The sequence below is a fragment of the Dermacentor andersoni genome, chromosome 6 (assembly GCF_023375885.2).
Source record: "Dermacentor andersoni chromosome 6, qqDerAnde1_hic_scaffold, whole genome shotgun sequence".
Taxonomy (NCBI): domain Eukaryota; kingdom Metazoa; phylum Arthropoda; class Arachnida; order Ixodida; family Ixodidae; genus Dermacentor; species Dermacentor andersoni.
In genome coordinates this window covers 107,317,077-107,336,942 of record NC_092819.1, presented here as the reverse complement: position 1 = coordinate 107,336,942, position 19,866 = coordinate 107,317,077, and the positions used below count along the sequence as shown (strand labels likewise).

At 46.9% G+C, this 19,866-nt stretch overlaps 1 protein-coding gene across 1 annotated transcript in view; it reads right to left on the bottom strand.

Moving 5' to 3' along the window:
* The window catches only part of LOC126522240 (glutathione S-transferase Mu 2-like), a 29,678-nt gene extending 20,131 nt beyond the window's left edge, over positions 1 to 9,547 (bottom strand). The window contains exon 1 of the mRNA XM_050170967.2: positions 9,450 to 9,547. Within this exon, the coding sequence (XP_050026924.1) occupies positions 9,450 to 9,547 (98 nt within the window). The remainder of the gene's footprint in view (positions 1 to 9,449) is intronic.
* Between the last annotated feature and the right edge of the window lie 10,319 nt (positions 9,548 to 19,866).

The following is a 19,866-nucleotide window of genomic DNA, read 5'->3' as shown; positions in this document are numbered from 1 at the left end:
TCGAATACGCAGAAGGAGTTCTCATACGAACACAGCACGGGGCAGAACACGAATGACGGAAAACGACAACAAGCTCCTCAAAAGCCATGGGGCCAAACCAACGCAAGACAGCCACGTCCTCGCTGGCCAACGACTCCACCGCTACCAGAAAACCATTACAAGACTGTGTACAGACCTAAAGCCGGTGTGAAAGTATCAAACTGGAAAGGTGGAGTAATAGCAAGAGCATTAGCCCAAGCATGCGGAGTCACACCCCAGGAGCTCTACGCCAAAGTGATTATACAAACACAGTCGCAACAAAACTTAATTCTGGCAAGTACCGAAGAAGAAGACTGCGCACTTAAACTAGCGGAAATAACAAGCATCCAAATAGGACACGCAACATACGAAGTCACACCGTACCTCAAGCCAATGTACGTGGCGTTGTTCACGGAATATAGGAAGGCACCACCTACGAGGAGCTAGTAGATCTCCTAGCAACGACCAATAGTTGCAAAATCTTCTACGCTAGAATGCTGGGAAGATCGACGTCGGCAGTGATCACCTTCGAGGGCCCGCATGTGCCGTTCTATGTTAAAGTTGGATGTACGCTCACGCGCTGCAGATCCTACAGAAAGTCAGTCCAGTACTGTAGATCTTGCGGTGAGATAGGACACAGACAAGACGTCTGCCCTAATCCAAACGACGAACTATGTGACAACTGCGGAGAACACAACGCTGATCCAATCAACCACCAATGCGAGCCGAAATGTAAGCTCTGCGGAATGCCCCATGAAACGGCGAGTAGAGACTGTCGAAGGAAGCTGAAACCGGCCCCGCCACCGTTGAGAGTCAGGGAGCGGTCAAGATCGAGACAGAGAAGATTCTGGTACCAGGCCAGCGTAGTAACTACCAACGACAACGAGCACATGATGACCATGTCACCATCGCTACAGTCACCGAATGAGACCGAACAGACAAAAAGATCGAGATACAAGTCGGTATCGAGATCGAGATCGAGGGAGAGAGAACAGAGCATCGTCTGGATACCGGCAACGGGCGTGGAACACGACAACACCCAGCGCAAAGTAAGCTGGGCCAACGTCATCACAGGGCACAATCATACGTCGAGGGAAAATAATGGCGTTCAAACCACAATACACTAGAGGTACGAGGACACGATAATGATTCTCCGAAGACAGAACGATCAATTGAAGCGAGAGCTAGAACAGCAAAAGAAGAAGACACAAGAGAAGGAAGCTAGCACTGAGAAACAGCTCGAATACCTCATGCGAGAAATAGAACTACGGAGAGAAAAGGGCCAGCAATCGCAAACACCACTACCGCGACCTTCATCCCCCCCACCACCATCCTCAGCAACACAACCAAAGCCAGCAACACTGTCGAACCAAGCGGTGATAACCCAGAACGACCTCAGGACACTTGAAGACCGCATCAACGCCAGCGTCACCGCCATGATGGAAGCCACAATGTCCACGGTAACACAGGTTATGCAAAACACATTGACCCAGATGATACAGACTGGGTTCCAATCTCTCAAAAGCGAAATGGACAACCAGATTCAGGCCCTACAGAACAAAATGACTCAATCGGGACAAAGTTTCAGTCAACGCATCCACATGCTAGAAGAAAGAGATAATACTCGCAAAAAGCCTAAGTGCCCTGCGAGAGAAGCCAAGATCATGCAGACCCTAGGCGAACAAGATGGCGAGGCTAACTAAAGAGAAAGATGACTCCAAGCAACACCCACGGCTCAAAATTTGGCCATGGAATTGTCATTCTATCCGAAGTAAGAGAAGCAACCTTGTACAATTCTGCACGCAGTTTAACCCGGACATTATAGCCTTACAAGAAACCAAAGCTGAAGACTTCGAGGTCAGTGGTTACCTAACTCACGTCACCGACGGTAAGACGAGCACGTCAATCCTGACCAAGAAGGTCATCAACGTTCAACGACACGACATCCAACACCGCATCGAACACACCCTCGTCGAAGTCGTACCCGAGAAAAAACAGCAGCAAAGCCTCTTTGTGTTAAACGTGTACAGCCCGCCAAACTACCACCTAAAGGATCTAGACAAGCTAATGCGAGAAGTGAAGAAGCTGAGCAAGGATAACGGACTGATAGTCGTTGGTGATTTTAATGCTCCCCATGTGGCCTGGGGACATGCGGCCTCAAAGAAAAAAGGAGATGTACACAACGTAGCCCAAAAACACCTCCTCACGCTACTCAACGACCCGCACACACACACGCGCATCGGCCACAGTGTATCTAGAAACACCAGCCCCGACCTCACATTCGTACACGGACGCAAACAGTATGAGTGGAGCTGCATGGACGAGAATCTGGGTAACGACCATTATATAGTGCAAACGATCATCCCGCACCACAAAGCGACGATGAAGATTGGAAAAGCCAAGATCACGGACTGGCAGGCCTTTCGCAGAGACGAGAGCGCCATTAATGCGACGATAGACGACATAGAAATATGGATCAGAGGAGTCGTGGAAAGAGCCGAGAAGCATACGAAGACAATCCAGCTGTCGCAAGTCACCCCCGTGGTCGACCCCCACTTCCTCCACCTGCGGGAGGCGCGGAGGGGACTCGCGAAACGCTGGCAGAGTAACAAATGCAACCGGAAACTCAAAATTCGAATCTCCAAGCTGATCAAGGAAACGCACGAGTACTCTGAACAACTTGAAAAGCAGAACTGGCGCGAAACATGTAACAAACTTCAACGGACCTTAAGCAGCAAGCGCACTTGGGTGGTACTCAAGACACTCCTATCAAAGAAGGAGAACAAGAACGTCGCAAAACAGAAAGTGCAAAGACTTATACACAACCACCCGGGGAATGAGGAAGACATCATCAAAGAAGTGAAGGAGAAGTTCCTCGGTACAGAGCGAAACATAACTGTAGATTCGCACTTTGAAGAGTATCGAGGCAAACCAAATATAGAACTGGATCGGCCCTTCACAGAAGCAGAAATCGAGAGGGCCTTGAGCTAGCTCACCCGCAACACGGCGCTGGGGTACGACAGAATAAACAAGACACTCCGGAACCTTGATGGACCCTCTGTTGACGCACTCTTAAAATACATCAACGAGTGCTGGGAACACGGTAAAGTACCACCGGAATGGAGACATGCCGAGGTAGCCATGATACCTAAACCCAACAAGCCCATCAGCGTGCAGAACCTTCGACCTATATCCCATACCTCGCGTGCTGGAAAACTTTATGAGCACATGGTGCACAACCGCATGATCGAACATCTCGAAGACGATGGACACGTCCCAAACACCATGTTCGGATTTAGAGCTCACCTGTCCACGCAAGACGTGTTACTGCAGATCAAAGAAAAAGTCATCGACAAACTGGACACGCACAGCAAAAGAGCCATCCTCGCACTTGACGTGAAAGGGGCTTTCGACAACGTGTCACACGAAGCCATACTGCAACACCTCAACGTATATAACTGCGGCAAAAATATATATAATTACATCAAAGCTTTTCTGAAAGAACGGACAGCCACAGTGGGGATAAGCAACTTGTGCTCTGAGAAATTCGACATACCGCGAAAGAGAACACCACAAGACTCCGTCATTTCGCCGATGCTATTCAATCTAGCGATGAGCTCGCTACCTAAACAACTGAAGCAAATAGAAGGGATTGGTCACGCAATATATGCTGACGACCTCACCATCTGGACTACGGGCGGGTCGACAGGTAAACAGCAAGACGCTCTGCAAGAAGCGGTTGACACAACGGAGAGGTACCTGGAAGCATGTGGACTGACGTGCGCACCAGAAAAGTCAGAGCTCTTGGTGCTAAGCAAGCGCACAAGAGGCCGACAACCGCAGCATATGCCAGACCCGGAATTAAAGGTGGGAGGCATCATGATTCCGCAGGTAACGAGGCTCCGCATCCTCGGACTCCTGATTCAAAAGGACGGGGCCGGGGGAGCCGAGTTGGAAAAAATTCAGAGAACAATGCAACAAATAACCCACCTTACCAAAAGAGTGACGAGCAAAAGGCACGGACTCAAGGAGGAAGACTGCACGAGAATACAAGCGCTGCTCACGAGCATCGTCACCTACGAGACCCCATACGTTGACATGAAGAACAGTCAACGAGACAAAGTAAACGCCCTCATCAAAAAATCCTACAAAATTGCGTTGGGCCTGTCGCCTTCCACATCCACAGTGAAACTACTCAAAATGGGAGTTCACAACACGTGGGAAGAGCTCGTGGAAGCGCACAACGTCAACCAACTGGAGCGACTAAAGCTAACAGAATCGGGAAGAGCCCTGCTCCAAGATCTGGGTTACCAAGTCGAGGATGAGAGGCACCTACCTCAGCGTATTCCCCACGAGATCAGAGGCAAGCTACACATAAGTACCATTCCCAGAAACATGCATCCCTAGTACGACAAGGAAAGGCGACAGGCGAGAATACAGGCGCTTAAGCACATACTGGAACGCACCAACAGCAAAGAAGAAAATTTGAGATACACGGACGCAGCTGCGTACAGAACAAACTACCAATTTGCAATCAGCGTGGTCGACGAGAAGGGCGAACAACTTACAGCCACATCCATACGTGCCAAGGTCGCGAGCACAGCGGAGGAGCTGGGCATAGCTCTGGCCATCGCAACGTGCAAGAAGACCCTGGTTACCGTGGTGACGGACTCGCAAGAAGCATGCAGGAGGTATGTGAACGGAAGGATAGGAAAGGCAGCACTTCAGGTCTCGACCAACACCGAGATAGAAACAGCACAAATCCTCCTGACGCCGGGACACGAGTCTCCCCCCCCCCCCCCCCGCGCATAAGACGATGAGTAGGGAGCAAGCGGTAACCTGGAGAAGACTCCAGGCTGGAACCTACCCGCATGGAACACTGTTGCACGCCATGTATCCGGGCACCTACGGGCGAGACTGCAAGTTCTGCCCACCGGACAAGCCCAACACCTTGCGCCACATGGTGATGGCGTGCAGAAATAACCGCGAAGTACTACCGTCATCATCACCACCAGGTGATAACATGCAGGAAGAAGAGGATATAGAGGAAGAATCGGAAGACCAGTGGGAGGCTCTGCTGGTGACGCGAGACCCTGACAGCCAGCTACGGTTGGTGAACAGGGCTCGGGCGGCGGCAGCGAGCCATGGCTACCTGGACTGAGGAGGCCACCCACCTTTGGGCTCAAGAAGCCTGGTCTAACAATAAAGTTTATTTCTCTCTCATTCCTGTACAAAGCCTGGGTACACGTTGAAAAAGTCAGGGTCTTCAAGATCCGCTGCCATTGGGCAACATAGTAAATAATTAGAATGGCCACTCGAGACGTTTCGCAGCTGAGCTTGAGGTTCCTAGATTCTGGTTGGTGGCCGAACATGTGTCCCGATAAGCTGGCTGCGGCCAGGGCTACGGCTGCGGTCATAGCTAGCAGCTTGAAAGCCGGCGCGATCAAGTGTGTGCGACTTGGCACCCGTCGCGGGGCTCGCGATGTTACTTTGTAAAATGCGCCCGAGAATCGTTGTTTGGTTCTTCTGCCAGCATCTGACGCTACTGCTCCGTCGGCATTTCGTGGTAAGGCCGCAGGCAGTTCATTTGCACGTTTTTAAAGACTTATCCTCCTCGTATTTCGTTGTGTCACTGTTAGCCGCTTGAACCAGTGGCGGAGAGGGACATGGCAGCCATGAAGCCATAAACAGCTGCTGTCCTTTTTTTTATAATGCACAGAAATTAGTTATGATGCCAGCGATAACAGCGATTGCGGCAGCGTCCTAGCTGCGAAGCACGTTCGAAACAGTGATGTAGTTCCAACACAAAAGGAACTGAAGTGGTCCGGTAAAGAATGCGGTCTATGAAGACATGTTCGGTTATGGCTAGAAATATGGCTATTTCTAAAGCCGTGCTCCTGCCATATTTAAAGCCGTGCTCGTGCATGCGTATGAAAATAATGCGCACGCTCTCAACCTCTGTACCACGCTATGTGCGCTTGAGCGTTGGTAGCTGCTTTGTATTGGGCTGAAGAGGCATGTTCTCATGTTTTAATTGCGGATGGAGTCCTTACTGCAGAAAGTTTCTTCTTTCTTATTATTTATAAAGTGCTTCCTTGACAGCCATTATTTTTGATTGCATACTTTGATACCAGAAACAGTCGCCATGTTAGATCAGAAATACAAAGATTACACCAACCAGCATCTACATTCAGTAAGCTTCGAAGGCTCTAGTACTGCTCACTTTCTACCTCTACCATTCTACGTATGCGGGAAGCTGCATGGCTCCTTCCTCAAAATACACTTCACAACCATAGGACACCGCGAGGGCATATTTCCAAGTATCAGAAGATGACTGCAAGGCTTCGAAGACAGCGGATGAAAACCCCCAACACAGTCGGAAAGCTTAACTGGCTGTGATGCCGATATCTTGCAGCTGTTTAATAAGCAACTAGCTAGCGCAGCACTAGAGAGCGAGAACACATGCGTGCGCTCCAGCCTCCTTTACGCCAAAGCGGCCGGAATGAAAAGGCACATTTGTCATCATCATCATAACCATAAGCCTGTTTTTGTCCACTGCAGGACGAAGGCCTCTCGACGCTCGACGCTCACCGCGTGATTGGTGGGTGCAAAGTCCGATGCGGGGCGCCTCGTAAGTGATCGCTGCGCCGTAGCGCATTGCCTTACACCCCCTTGGCGGGTCGACGGCAACGCTTTCGCGTTCCACTCTTGAAGGCGAAGCTTAAGCGTCCTCCAATTTTTCTTCTGTGAATTTCTTTCTCGTGATCAGGGTTCCCTGTGATTAATTGGTCTAGGTAAACGTACCCTTTCACAGGCGCCAGAGGCGGACTGGCGATCCTGAACTGTTGTTCGTTTGCACAGATATTTATCATTATCTTTGTCTTCTGCATATTAATATTCAACCCCACTTTTACACTCTCTGTTCAGCTCCTCAATCATTTGTTGTAACTCGTCTGCATTGTTGAATAGAACAATGTCATCGGTTGCCAAGATATTCGCCGTCGATCTTTACTCCTAAGCCTTCCCAGTTTGATAGCTTGGATACTTCTTCCAAGCATGCAGCGAATAGCATTGGAGAAATTGTGTCTCCCTGTCTGACCCTTTTCTTTATAGGTATCTTCCTGCTTGTCTTGTGTAGAATTAAGGTGGCTGTAGAACATCTGTATTTATTTTCCAAGGTATTTACGGAAGCCTTCTGTACTCCTTCTTTACGTAATGCCGCTATGTATGTCGGTATCTCTACTAAATCAAATGCCTTTTCGTAATCTATGAAAGCCATTTAGAAAGGCTTATTATACTCTGCGGATTTCTGGATAACCTGATTAATGACATGAATGTGATCCATTGTAGAGTATCTCTTCCTGAAGCCAACATTTTCCTTTGGTTGACTAAAGTCCAGTGTTGCCCTTATTATATTGGATAATATTTTGGTGAATATTTTATATAATACTGGGAGTAAGCTAATGGGCCTATAATTTTTCAATTCTTTCACGTCTCCCTCTTTTGTGGATTAGTATAATGCTTGGATTCTTCCAGTTTTCTGAGACCCTTGCAGCGGATAGACACTTCGTATAGAGAGCCACCAGTTTTCCAAGCATTATGTCTCCTCCATATTTGATTGGATTCACTGTTATTCCATCTTCTTCTGCCGCTCTTCCTTGTTTCATGTCTTGCAAGGGCCATCTGACCTCATCGCTAGTTATGGGAGGAGTTTCTGTATCCTTTTCATTACTGCTTCTAATTGAGGTATCCTAACTCCTCTGGGTACTGTACAGCTCAGTATAGAATTCTTCCGCTGCTTTTACTATATCTTCGACACTGTTGATGATATTACCCTGCTTATCTTTCAGTGCATACATCTTGGTTTGTCCTACGCCAAGTTTCTTTCTCACTGATTTCAGGCTGCGTCCATTTTTTACGGCTTCTTCAGTCTTTCTCACTTTATAGTTTTGAATATCACTTATTTTCGCCTTGTTGATCAGTTTTTCCAGTTCCGCAAATTCTATCTGTTCTCTTGCGTTGGACACTTTCATTTTTTGTCGTTTCTTTATAAGGTCCTGTGTTACTTGGGAGAGCTTGCCTACTCGTTGCCGTGGTGCTTTGCCTCCCACTTCAACTGCTGCCTCTGAAGCCGACCTAGTTACGGTTTCATTCATTAGCTCTATGTCATCATCAGCTCTCTGGTCTAAGGCTAGATAATTGTTTGCAAGTACCAACCTGAATTTGCCTGCTTTTACCCTGACTGCCTCTAGGTTGACCTGTGTCTCCTTCAGCAATTTTGCTCTTTCTCTCTACAAATGGAGGTGAATCCTAGCCCTCACTAACCTATCATTACTGCACTTTACCCAATCTATCACTTCTACATCCTGCACTATGCTGGGATCAGCAGAAAGTATGAAGTGTATTTCCTCTTTTTTTTTGTTTCCCCACTAGGGCTTTTCCAGATCCCCTTTCTGTTGCTACGCCTCCTTAAAAAGGTGTTCATTATTCGAAGTTTGTTCCTTTCTGCGAATTCTACCAGCATCTGTCCTCTAGCGTTCATAGAATCGACGCCGTAGTTGCCAATTGCTTGTTCACCAGCCTGCTTTTCTCCCGCTTTCGCATTGAAGTCGCCCATTACTACAGTATACTGAGTTTGCACTTTTGTCATCGCTAATTCAACATCTTCATAAAACCAATCTACTTCCTCATCATCATGACTGAATGTTGGAGCTTTGGCTTGTACTACCTTTAATCTATCCCTCTTATTACGTTGATTACGGCTACAGCTACCTTTTCATTAATGCTATAGAATTCGTCAATGTTGCCCGCTATGTTCTTATGGATTAAGAATCCTACCCCGTATTTTTTCTTATCGATGAGACATCTATAGCAGAGGACATGTCCGTTATTCAACAATGTATAAGCCTCGCCAGTTCTAATCTCACTTAGGCCGATGATATCCCAAACAATGTCTGATAGTTCCTCAATGAGCCCTGCTAAGCTAGCCTTACTCGAGAGGGTTCGGGTGTTAAACGTTGCAAGGGTCAGTTTCCATTGACGGCCTGTCCGGACCGAGAGATTCTTAGCACTTTCTGCTGCGTTACAGGTCTGACCGCAGCCTAGGTCAGGTGCTCCGCAGCTGCCGGGGACTGAGAGCCAGTGGGCAATTGAGTGAGCCGTTTGGGAGGGCAGATTTGTAGCATTTCACTAACCGATTCGCGAAAGCTTCGCTTAACACGGATTCTAAAACGCGAGTTGCACCTGCGTATATTATTTCTTTGGGGGTGTCAAACTTGATCGACAGATAAATTAGCCCATCAGAAGGAAGGTATACCCTGGCGGATAAATACTCAAAGGGCGTCGTATGGACGACATCAGCCGGGGCGAGTCCCTGCGGCTCCCAACATGTTTGCTGTCGTTTGAAAACAGTGCATACGGACAACACGCACCTCTTGTCTTCATACTCCGCTCCGACGTAGGCCAACAGGTTTCGTATCGCCTGGGCACGGCCTCGGATGTCCCAGTAGCCCAGTACTAGAGGAGCCATGACTGTCACTTCGTCTTTTCAAATATTGGATATTGCCCACTACAGGGGATTTCCCAACAAGCAGGCAGTTTTGCAAGCTCTTCTTTTTATGTATAGAAGTACGGCTTCTTGGGCCAGTTGTTAATTCATACTGTGCATTATTGATCAACAGGGATTGTACATCAAGGACTGAGAGATACACTCATAGAGTAATTCGGGTGCGCATTAGCAAATGACGTTTATTGAAAGTTCCCGTGTCCATTTATATATGAATAGACAGTGTGCGTCCCGTGGCTCTTAAAGCTTGAGTACTTATGTACGAACACGTGAAATTGCAATGGACGTCGGTTACTCATGAGCTCCCATTGTGTTGTTGTTGTTGTCTCTTTAACATGTAGATCATGCCCACTGTGGGATATTAGCCATTAAATAGGTGGATTATCACAAGTGATATTCCGAAACAACTTTTTAGGACAGTTATAAGTATTTTAATTTTGAAAGGTAATATTCCGCATGTTTATGTACCTTGCTCGGTCGTCGTCTTCTAGCGCGCAACTCGAAAGTTTCAAATAATAGTACTGCAAACCAAATTTAATCTCAAGATGTTACAGTATGAGGGAAAGGTTTAACATTTTCAGACAGAATAATTAACTTCGAGAATAAAATATTTTAAAATGAAACAAATTGAAATAAGAAATAGGGAATTTTGGGAATTTCACAAGGTTGTTGTTTTGTATCCTAACAACGTTGTAAATGGCAATACAGGCGTCCCGATGGCTGAAGCCCAGTAAGGATGCCCCAATGCCTGGTGAGTCAGGTATCTTCCCAAGGGGGCAAAATAAAATTTCTAAGTATTTTTAATCGGCGACAAGTAAAAAAAAGTGCGATATATGCAGGTACATTGCAACGATACCACAGAATGGGCGCAATCTAATCGCGCCTTTATAAATGAAAATTCAACAGCGCAATACGGCAGCGCAAGTTCTTCACGAGGAACTGAAATTGTCTTAAGCGACACAAATTATTGCTACACGGGAAAACCAGAAGACGGCGAGAGCAGAGTTTGCAGAATCGTAAGCGAGGGAGAAATGTGCCTAGACGTGGTGAGAGAAGGCCAGACTGGCACAGCGGAGATATCAGTGCCAACGAGGGAAGCTAGCGTGCGTGAATTATATTTTTAATTGCTTTACGGCACACGTTGCATTTCCCAAACTGCAGGGCGTGGGTTTGCAAGGCGTATCCACTTGGAAGATATTTTCAGGATCACACCAGTTTCAAGACATTTATTTCGAAAGTGTGAGAGGAATTGAATGAGTGCTTCAGTTACTTGTGTGCTTCCGTGCATAAAACGATGGTTTGTTAAAAAGTAAGTGGAACAATGATAAACTTTTAACGCAAGTTTAACGCCGTGTGTCCGAATTCCGTGCTATCCTTACAATTCGGTCGTTCGTAGGGGATACGCCTTGGAAAGTCTCCGGCCAGATATAATAAATTACGATATGTGTCGTAAAGAAAATTATTTTATGAAGAATGAGTCAATTCGTGTTAAATAGTTGATTATGCTTTCTGACTTCTCGCGCGACTAGCGTCATCCGCTTCGAGTAATCCAGCTAAAGGACAACTCCAGAATGACACCATGGCTGCCACAGGCCATATATAAAAAAATCTGCGTGATCTAAAAAAACGCGCCGTTGAAGCCCGTTCGCCGGTACATTTATTTGGCGCCTAGTAGCACCTAGTGACACCCGGTGTCCCAGATTCGCAGTAAACAGCGAGAAACTTGCAAATCGCAAAGCGAGGGGAAGAGCAAAAGCAAGCTATCGCTGTAATAGAAGCTTATTTACAATAATGAGGCTTTTTATTCGTGTACATACTACAGACCCTGATTAAGTCCAGCAAGGAAGGGTACAGTTATATAAATGCAAATCGCAGCAAGATAAAGGATAAGATAATATAGTAACGATATAACAACATAAATATATAGCAGTACAATAATAAAACAGGGAAGTATACAATATAGAACGTGGAAAGATTGTAAAAAAATAGTAGGTTAGATTCAAAGGAGTAGACCGAATACGGTTAACGAATTCCAGTCATTTGTAGTGGTGGAAAAAAGGGGAAATTTGCACACATCCGTGCCTGCAAAAAGCAGTCATAATAAATCTTCGTGATAGAATTGTGTATTTGTTGCTGGCATTGGGGAAAGGTACAGTGAAGGGTCCAGTCTGAGTTTATTGTTGGGAAGTAATGAAAGAGCATGTAAACGAGAATTTCGCCGTCTCAACTGAAGTTGATCAATGCCGTGGGCGCGCATCAATTCTGACGGGGAGTCAGCAGGTAGGAATTTTAAATATATAGATCGGACTGCGTTTTTTGTATATTTACGAGCTTTTCCATATAAGATTTGGTATACAGGTCCCAAATTATGCAACCATGTTCGAGCTTCGGCCTAATTTGAGTATTATAGCTTAATACCTTAACGTTAGCGGGGGCGTTACAAAGCTTATGCCTGAGATAATGCGGCTTACGGAACGCGAGTGAACCCATGTTGTCTATGTGAGTGTTCAAAGTAAGGTTATTACTAACTGTTACACGTCAGTACTTTACGGATGTTAGTTGTTGTAATAGTGATAAGTCGAGTTTATAGGCATACTCTAGTGGATTTTTCTTGTTAGTTACTCGAAGAAAAACAGTTTTCTTCGTATTCAAACCATGTCCCACCGCTTGCCCCATTGTCCAATATTATTAAGGCTATTCTGCAAGTCACATTTATCGTTACCATTAATAATTTGACGGAATAAAACACAATAATCTACGTACAATCGAATTCGTACAATATTGTCGTTTATACATACTAGAAACAGCAGCCTACCCCCTTTGGATAGCTCCCAAGGCTTTCTTTACTTCTTCCGGCGTTACTTGTGCGATGTCAAATTCCTCTGGACTATTGCCTCTTCGATTATCTTCGTGGGTGCCACGGGTACTGTGTAAATCTGTATAGAACTCCTCACCCACTTGAACAATCTTATCAATATGAGTAATGATATTGCCGGCTTTGTCTCTTAATGTATACATCTGATTATTGCCTATTCCTAGTTTCTTCTTCACTGCTTTTAGGCTTCCTCCGTTCCTGAGAGCATACTCAATTCTATCCATATAATACTTCTTTATGTCAGCTATGTTACGCTTGTTAATTAACTTGGGAAGTTCTGCCAGTATTATTCTAGCTCTGGGGTTTGAAGCTTTCATACATTGGCGCTTCTTAATGACACCTTTCGTCTTGCCGCGATAGCTTACCGGTATCCTGTCTAACGAAGTTACCACCCACCTCTATTGCACTCTCCTTAATGATGCCCATAAGATTGTCGTTCATTGCTTCAACACTAAGGTCCGCTTCCTGAATTAAAGCCGAACACCTGTTCTGTAGCTTGATCCGGAATTCTTATATTTTCCCTCTTACCGCTAACTCATCGATCGGCTCCTTATGTACCAGTTTCTTCCGTTCCCTCCTCAAGGGCTTAGCGGAGAGACGTGAACTAGGAGTCGGATTCGTGATTCATAAGGATATAGCTAGTAACATACCGGAATTTTATACCATTAAGAAGAGGGTGGCAGGCCTTGTTGTGAAACTTAATAAGAGGTACAAATTGAAGGTCGTACAGGTCTACGCCCGTGCATCCAGTCATGATGACCAGGAAGTCGAAAGCTTCTATGAAGACGTGGAGTCGGCGATGGGTAAACTAAAAATAAAATGCACTATACTGATGGGCGACTTGAATGCCAGGGTAGGCAACAAGCAGGCTGGAGAAAAGTCAGTGGCGAAATATGAAATAGGTTATAGGTCTAGCAGGGGAAAGATACTAGCAGAGTTTGCAGAACAAAATAATTTGAGGGTAATGAATACCTTCTTCCGCAAGCGGGATAAACCAAAGTGGAGGTGAAGAAGCCCGAAAGGCGAGACTAGAAATGAAATATACTTCGTACTCTGCGCTAACCCTGGCATCATACAAGATGTGGAAGTGCTCGGCAAGGTGCGCTGCAGTGACCATAGGATGACACTGCTAGACTTGAGGAGGGAACGGAAGGAACTGTTGTACTTCATAAAAGCTTTAATAAGTTCATTGTTTTCAGGCAATTGGTCTTCAAGTATTTGACATGCGGGATAAATGTGAGTTTCGAGTCCAATATGATGCAGAGAAACTCAATGGCAGGGTCTGATACTATTCCTTACTTATTCGTGAAAAGAACGCATGTCCTTTTCAGCTAGCTCAACCTAAAGTCGTTTTCAGCAGCCCATTATGCCACTTTATTTAAGCCATGTTGACTGGTCGTTCGCAGATAGCAAGGCTGCACGGCAAGGTTGCACGATTCAAACACAATCTGCACATCATCTACATATACAAAGTAAAACATTGTTGGTGGGATACCGTGTGCAAAGATTTGATTTTCACAATAAACAGTGTGCAGCTTAGCATACCGCCTTGCGTAACGCCAGTGCCCTGGGTGAAAGAACTCGACAACGCATGGCCCACCGTTAGACGAAAGATGCGGTTAGGTAGATAACTTTCGATGGTACAGAATATATTGCCGCGGAAACCCATAGACGGAAAGTTTTGGATAATACGCAAGCGCCATGTTGTGTCATACTCTTTCTCCAAATCAAGAAATAGGAAGAGAAAAAAGTGTTTGTGCATGAAGCCACGCCTTATATTTGCCTCAATGCGGACAAGGTTGTCTGTAATTCGACCTGCCTTGTCGGAAGCCACACTGGTAAGGATCGATTATTCCGTTGCGTTCTGGGGGATATACTAGACTCTAGTTTACCAGTTCTTCAAAGAACTTGCACAGACAGTTTTTCGAAGCAATAGCTCTGTAGCTGCCAGGTGCCAGGTAAGGACGGGTCCATACCTTGTTCAAGTACGGGAATTACTATCGCTTCATTCCCACAATATGGAATGTACCCGGAAGCGCTCATGATATTAAAAAGAGAGAGGAGTGTTTTCTGTGTTGAAGGTTGTAGGTGCTTGATCATTTCATATATGATATGGTCACCACCTGGTACGGAGCTGTTTCACCAAGTAAGAGAAGTTCAGCTAAACTAAATGGGCGGTTGTAATCTTCATTTCGAGTGCATTTCTGATCAATGGGGCTGTCGCTGTGCGGGATCTTTGAACCTTAAGAATGTTTGTGTTTAATGAGATGCACTGGAGATATATTCAAAGTGTTTCCCCAGCAATTTGGAGATAGCCTGGTATTCCAGGCTATGTTCTTGGCTACTTACTAAGGGCAGGGGGTTCGTCTCCCTGGCTTTTAATTTATTCATCCTATATCATACTTTCACCTCGTCCTGTAAGAATATATCCCAGATATGTAAAACTCCAAAATTTCTCTTTGCACGTCGACGTCTTTTCCTGCCATGTGATTTGACCTGTTTGATATTAATGAGTGCTCTGTGATTGGAGAACTACGAAGCAATCCCGAGACTTTGTTTGGATTTTTGCGCGGTTTCCAGCAATCATCATTCCACCGTGGGATGCGACGCTTATTAGCAAGTCCATTAGTTTGTTTAATGCATTTCGTCGCAGCGTTAGTAATAAAACCTGTTAGGTATGCCACATCACCATCTTCATAAAAAGCAGAAATGTAATTTCCGCATAAATGTGTGAGCGCCGAAACAGTTCCCAGTTCGCTCATTCCCAGTTCGCAGAGGTTTAACACTTTTTGGAAGTGGTAACTCCCAAAGGGGTTCTTGAGAACACACCACTCCAGGTACGGCATTAGTGTGATCCACACCAGGCTTTAGTCTATGAACGACTAAGTGTTATGTGTAATTAAAAAGCGTTAACACTGTGTGTAACACTGTAGTACGTTCGTACTTTCGTGTCCGGTAAACATGCAATTGAAGAAAAAAGAATATTTTCTTTCAAGCGCCCTCACGTATCTCGACGAGAACCACCCCATAGGGGGCAATGAATGTTTAGATCGCCAACGACTATTTATGGCGGAGGAAGTTCATCAATGAAGCTCTGAAACTGCGTTATCGAAAGCTGATAGCAAAGGGGCATGTACATGAAACTAATTGGGACTACCTTACCAAACAGCACTGCTCGAACAGCAAATCCCTCGAGGGTGATTTGGAGGTTTAGTTGCTGACATGCAACACCCTTATGGACTGTTACGACTACACCACCCAAAGAGGCGAGTGCGTCGCGACCGTCTTTGGGGAAAGGGGCATATTGCTTTAAAAAGTTGGCATGAATTAATTTCGGGTTTTTCTTCGATACACAGCACCTTTGGACTGAATTTGTGGAGTTCTTTAACATCGTCAAGCTTGTGGAGAAGTCCTCTCACGTTCCATTGTAATACCTTTGGTATCCATAATGAAGAAGTAGTTAGCGCTTTGTGTCTAGGAAAAAAAGGTTACGGGGCCCTTTGTCGGTTGCGTAATGCGATGTTTCTCTTTTTCGAGCACTCGTCAGAATCTCGCTGTTCATTAGGCACGGGTGGTTGCCATGTCCATCGCCTCCTGCGAGGTGTTGGACACTACCACTTTTGAGTGGTTTGTTTGACTAGAGGGCCTCTTCTCATTGGATGAGGCCGGGACGGCGGAGCAACGCCAGCCGCAGCCGCCGAGGGGTCGGATGACGTCACTGCTGGCTCTTTGTGTGCGGGCCGGACAGCCACCGGAGGCCATTGTGGTGCTGCCCCCTGTAGTGCCATTGCGGCGAAGGTAGTCTTTGTCAGGAAGGATACCTGCCTGCGTGCTTCCTAATACAAAATATTCTCTTTGAATTTGATTACCACTATTTTTTTGTACAAGATGGACAGGACCGTGGGCACACGGCGTGCTTCCCGTCACAATTCCCACAGTGTGGAGCGTTCTCGCATAATTCGGACGGATGTTGATAGCCACCACATTTTGCCTAGGTTAGTTAACCTCGTCAGTTTTGAGAACTGTGGCCGAACTTTTGCTATTTAAAGCATCGGATGGGACTTGGAATATATGGCCTGACCCTGATCTTCACATAGCCTGCCTCGATTGTTTCGGGCAGCACACTTGAACGGGATGGTAGAATAAGATACTTAGCCTGTATTTCTGTACCATCGTGCCTCATTTCGATTCGTTTTACACTGCTCACATTTTGCTCACTACTGCTTCCAAGTAGTTCCGCCTCTGTCAGATCAAGTAGGTCACTATGGGATACGACACCACGGATGGTGTTCATGGTACGACGCAGGGTCGCGTTCACTGGAACGTCCCCAAAAGACACAATATTCGGTAGCCTTTCGCATTCACTCTTATATCGGAGTCCAGATAGAGATCTCCACTTGCTAAATTGGAAACATTATAGCCTTGGCCTAGAGCTTCAGTTAGTGGTTTTGAAAGCACAATAGAAGAGATCACTGTCACTGCCTTTTCGGTTTTGTCGGAAAGTACGACATGAAATCTTGGAAACTTCTCACTTTGACGGCCCAAAAATCTAAGTGCTTCTTCGGTTCGCCCTCACTTCTGAGGGCGATCAAGGAGTGCAAGAAAACTTGGCAGTGGCTTAGCTCGACTATGCCAGGATATACATAGCGAAAGCTAAGGCATAGCATAGATAGCCTGGTTAATATTGATTGCAAGTCCAGGTTAGTCTGGTTGTCTAGCTATGTTGCGGCGTTTAGCCAGTCGTTCGGCGCGCTGTTCGTCTGTTTCCTGGGAGATTCGTTTCCTCTTCATCTCATTCCGATGTCGATTCCAGGCCTCCTCCTGCTTATCAGAATTGTCGCCGTCCATACTGCTGCCTCAACTGTGGTTATGGCGCACGCGAGCTCTCCTTTTCAATCCTCCGACATGTTATCAGCCATGCGACGCAGCTGGCGAAGCGAGCGGAGGCGAGCGCAATGACGAGGAACGCGGTGTGACGTCATACCAAACCGCGGCGGCGGAAAGGTGCGGCACTGCGCAGCGGCGGGACACCTGTGGCTCGGTGCTACTAGTGCCGCATGCGCAGTAGTGACTAGGGAGCAAGAGATAGAGAGAGAGAAATATCCGCGGCGAGGTGCACGTTGTGACGTCATGTGCCTCCTCGGAGCACCGCCACGGCGCAATCGCAAGTTCGCGGCCACAAAAGCTTTCGCTTTAATAACTTGCCAAAGATATATGGGGAATTTTCGGCAGCAGCGCCAGCCACCCACCGTGGAGCCCAACGAGGGAATGCTGCAAGACGGTGAAAAGACAGGTCGTGCATGCGCTAGCTGTACAACACTATTATTACCAAATTTGTTATAAGCGAAGCTGGCCATACCACACAAGGCTAACCCTTGATGCCTGGAAAAATTGCAAATAAAAGGAAGCCAGGAGAAAACAGGACAGATGTAGAGTAAGAGAAAGACGAAGATTAGAGAGAAGGATAGGAAGAGGCAGCTACCAATTTCCCCCGCTTGGATCTGTCCGGGAGTACCGTCTACGTGAAGTGGAGGTCAAAGGAGTGTGTTGCCTCCGCTGGGAGGCGCTAAATGTCCAAGCTCCCCGCATCGGCTCAACTTCCAGGACCCCACTTTCCTTGGACACGGCTCACCCATGTACGGTGGTCAACACGGTGGTACGGTGGTGTCGCAACACACGAAACACCTGTTGACGCAGAGACCCTGTGTGGCGATCGAACTTCGTGCTTAGCGTCCACAGCGTTGACTGATATGTATGGAACGTAGTATAACAACGCTAGCACTGTGCTCGCGTTCCCGCGTGGTCGTTGCCAGTTGAAAATCAGAGCTTTTGACCATTCACCAATGCGAAAAGCGCGAAAGGCATTCCACATCGGGAAAAGGCATTGCTACGAAATCGCGCCACAATAACATTTCACGAAACTCTCTCGGGGAAGCAGGATAACGGATTCCACCGTGCCGCTGGAGTTCATGCACCTGTACTGTTTTACGGAGCACGCGCCGGGGGCAGTCATTCCTAGCGTTCTTTCGAAACCTCGGTGACCAGAAATTTGAAAGCATAGCTTCACATAGCGAGAAAGTGACGTCTCTCTTCGCAAGCACCTGCATCTGCGAGCAGACATTAACGACTCTGAACAGGAACTGTCTTATGCTTTCAATGATCAACATGGAAATTACAAGACTTGCTGAGGAATGAAGCGAAAAGAATGCAATGACGCCAAACACTACCTTTCGGGAAGCAAACCATGCAACACTTCTCACTAAAATATTTAAAAGTTCACTGCACCTGCGCACCTTCTCTAGTACTGAATTTTTGTGCATCTTTGAAATGACCATTATACACGATGACTTAAGCACGACGCTCCCTCTACCTGCAATCAGTGCAAATGACTTGTTATTTAAAATAAGATATCCTAATAGTGTCACAATGCAAAGAAATTGAGCTTCGGTTTCGTGCGGCTTTCCCATTGGCTAACGTGCGTTGTTTCTGCTCCGGGGGTTCATTCCTTTAGCGTGGGAAGGGAGAGTGGTACTGAGGTCGGTAGAAGAAATAAAAAAATAACCGCCCAAGCACTCAGTACAGATGGTTAACAAAAGGAGGTGAAACGTACGGCCCCGGTGTTTATCGCTGTGTTAATCCGGACAGTTTATCAAACGACGGCTTGGTAGGTAGCTGGGGTCCTCGTTACGCAGTTGCTGCCTGCGCTCGGCTGCACGAGCGTGTCCTTGTGCCCAGGCTGCAGCGTCGGCATGGCCTAGACGAGCCCGCCGCGGTTCTGCTCGCGGCATTGCTGATCGAAAGCTGCCAGCTCCTCAGGAGTACGTATGACCCGTGGCCTACCCATTTCGAAGCCCGAGAGAAACTGCTGCGCGCGCGCTCGGATGCGACGGAGAGCAGCCATGTCACAGCACCCGATGCCACTCCCGCGCCCCTCTTTCCCCTTTTCTTTTTCGCGCAAGCGCCGGGGTTCACGCCAGTGTTTTGAGCGTACACGTGACAGACGGACGAACGAATCGGCTAGCTATATACAGCTTCGCTGTAAAAAGTAAAGCCGAATCTCCCTGACGGAAATTTTCGTAAATGTGTCAAGTTTGTGCTCGTCGGCGAGACTGGCGTACTGTCCTTTGATGCGAGCCGCTTCCACGAGCGGCTTCGGCGCGGCGCTCTCTTTCCTCGGCTGCCGCCACTTTCCTCTCCGCACTAGCTACGTCTTGACATAGCACCGCGCCACCCCTATCATGTTACACCACTTACGCCTGCATAGCACCGCCATCTGCTTCTTTCGGAACTCGCGCCGATGGGAACTTGACTGTATGAGGGCGCAGACCCCGCTATGCGACCCTGCAACCCCTTATTGCCGCTAAACGTACTTTGGCACAGCAGGAACGCTTATAGCATGCATTTGCAC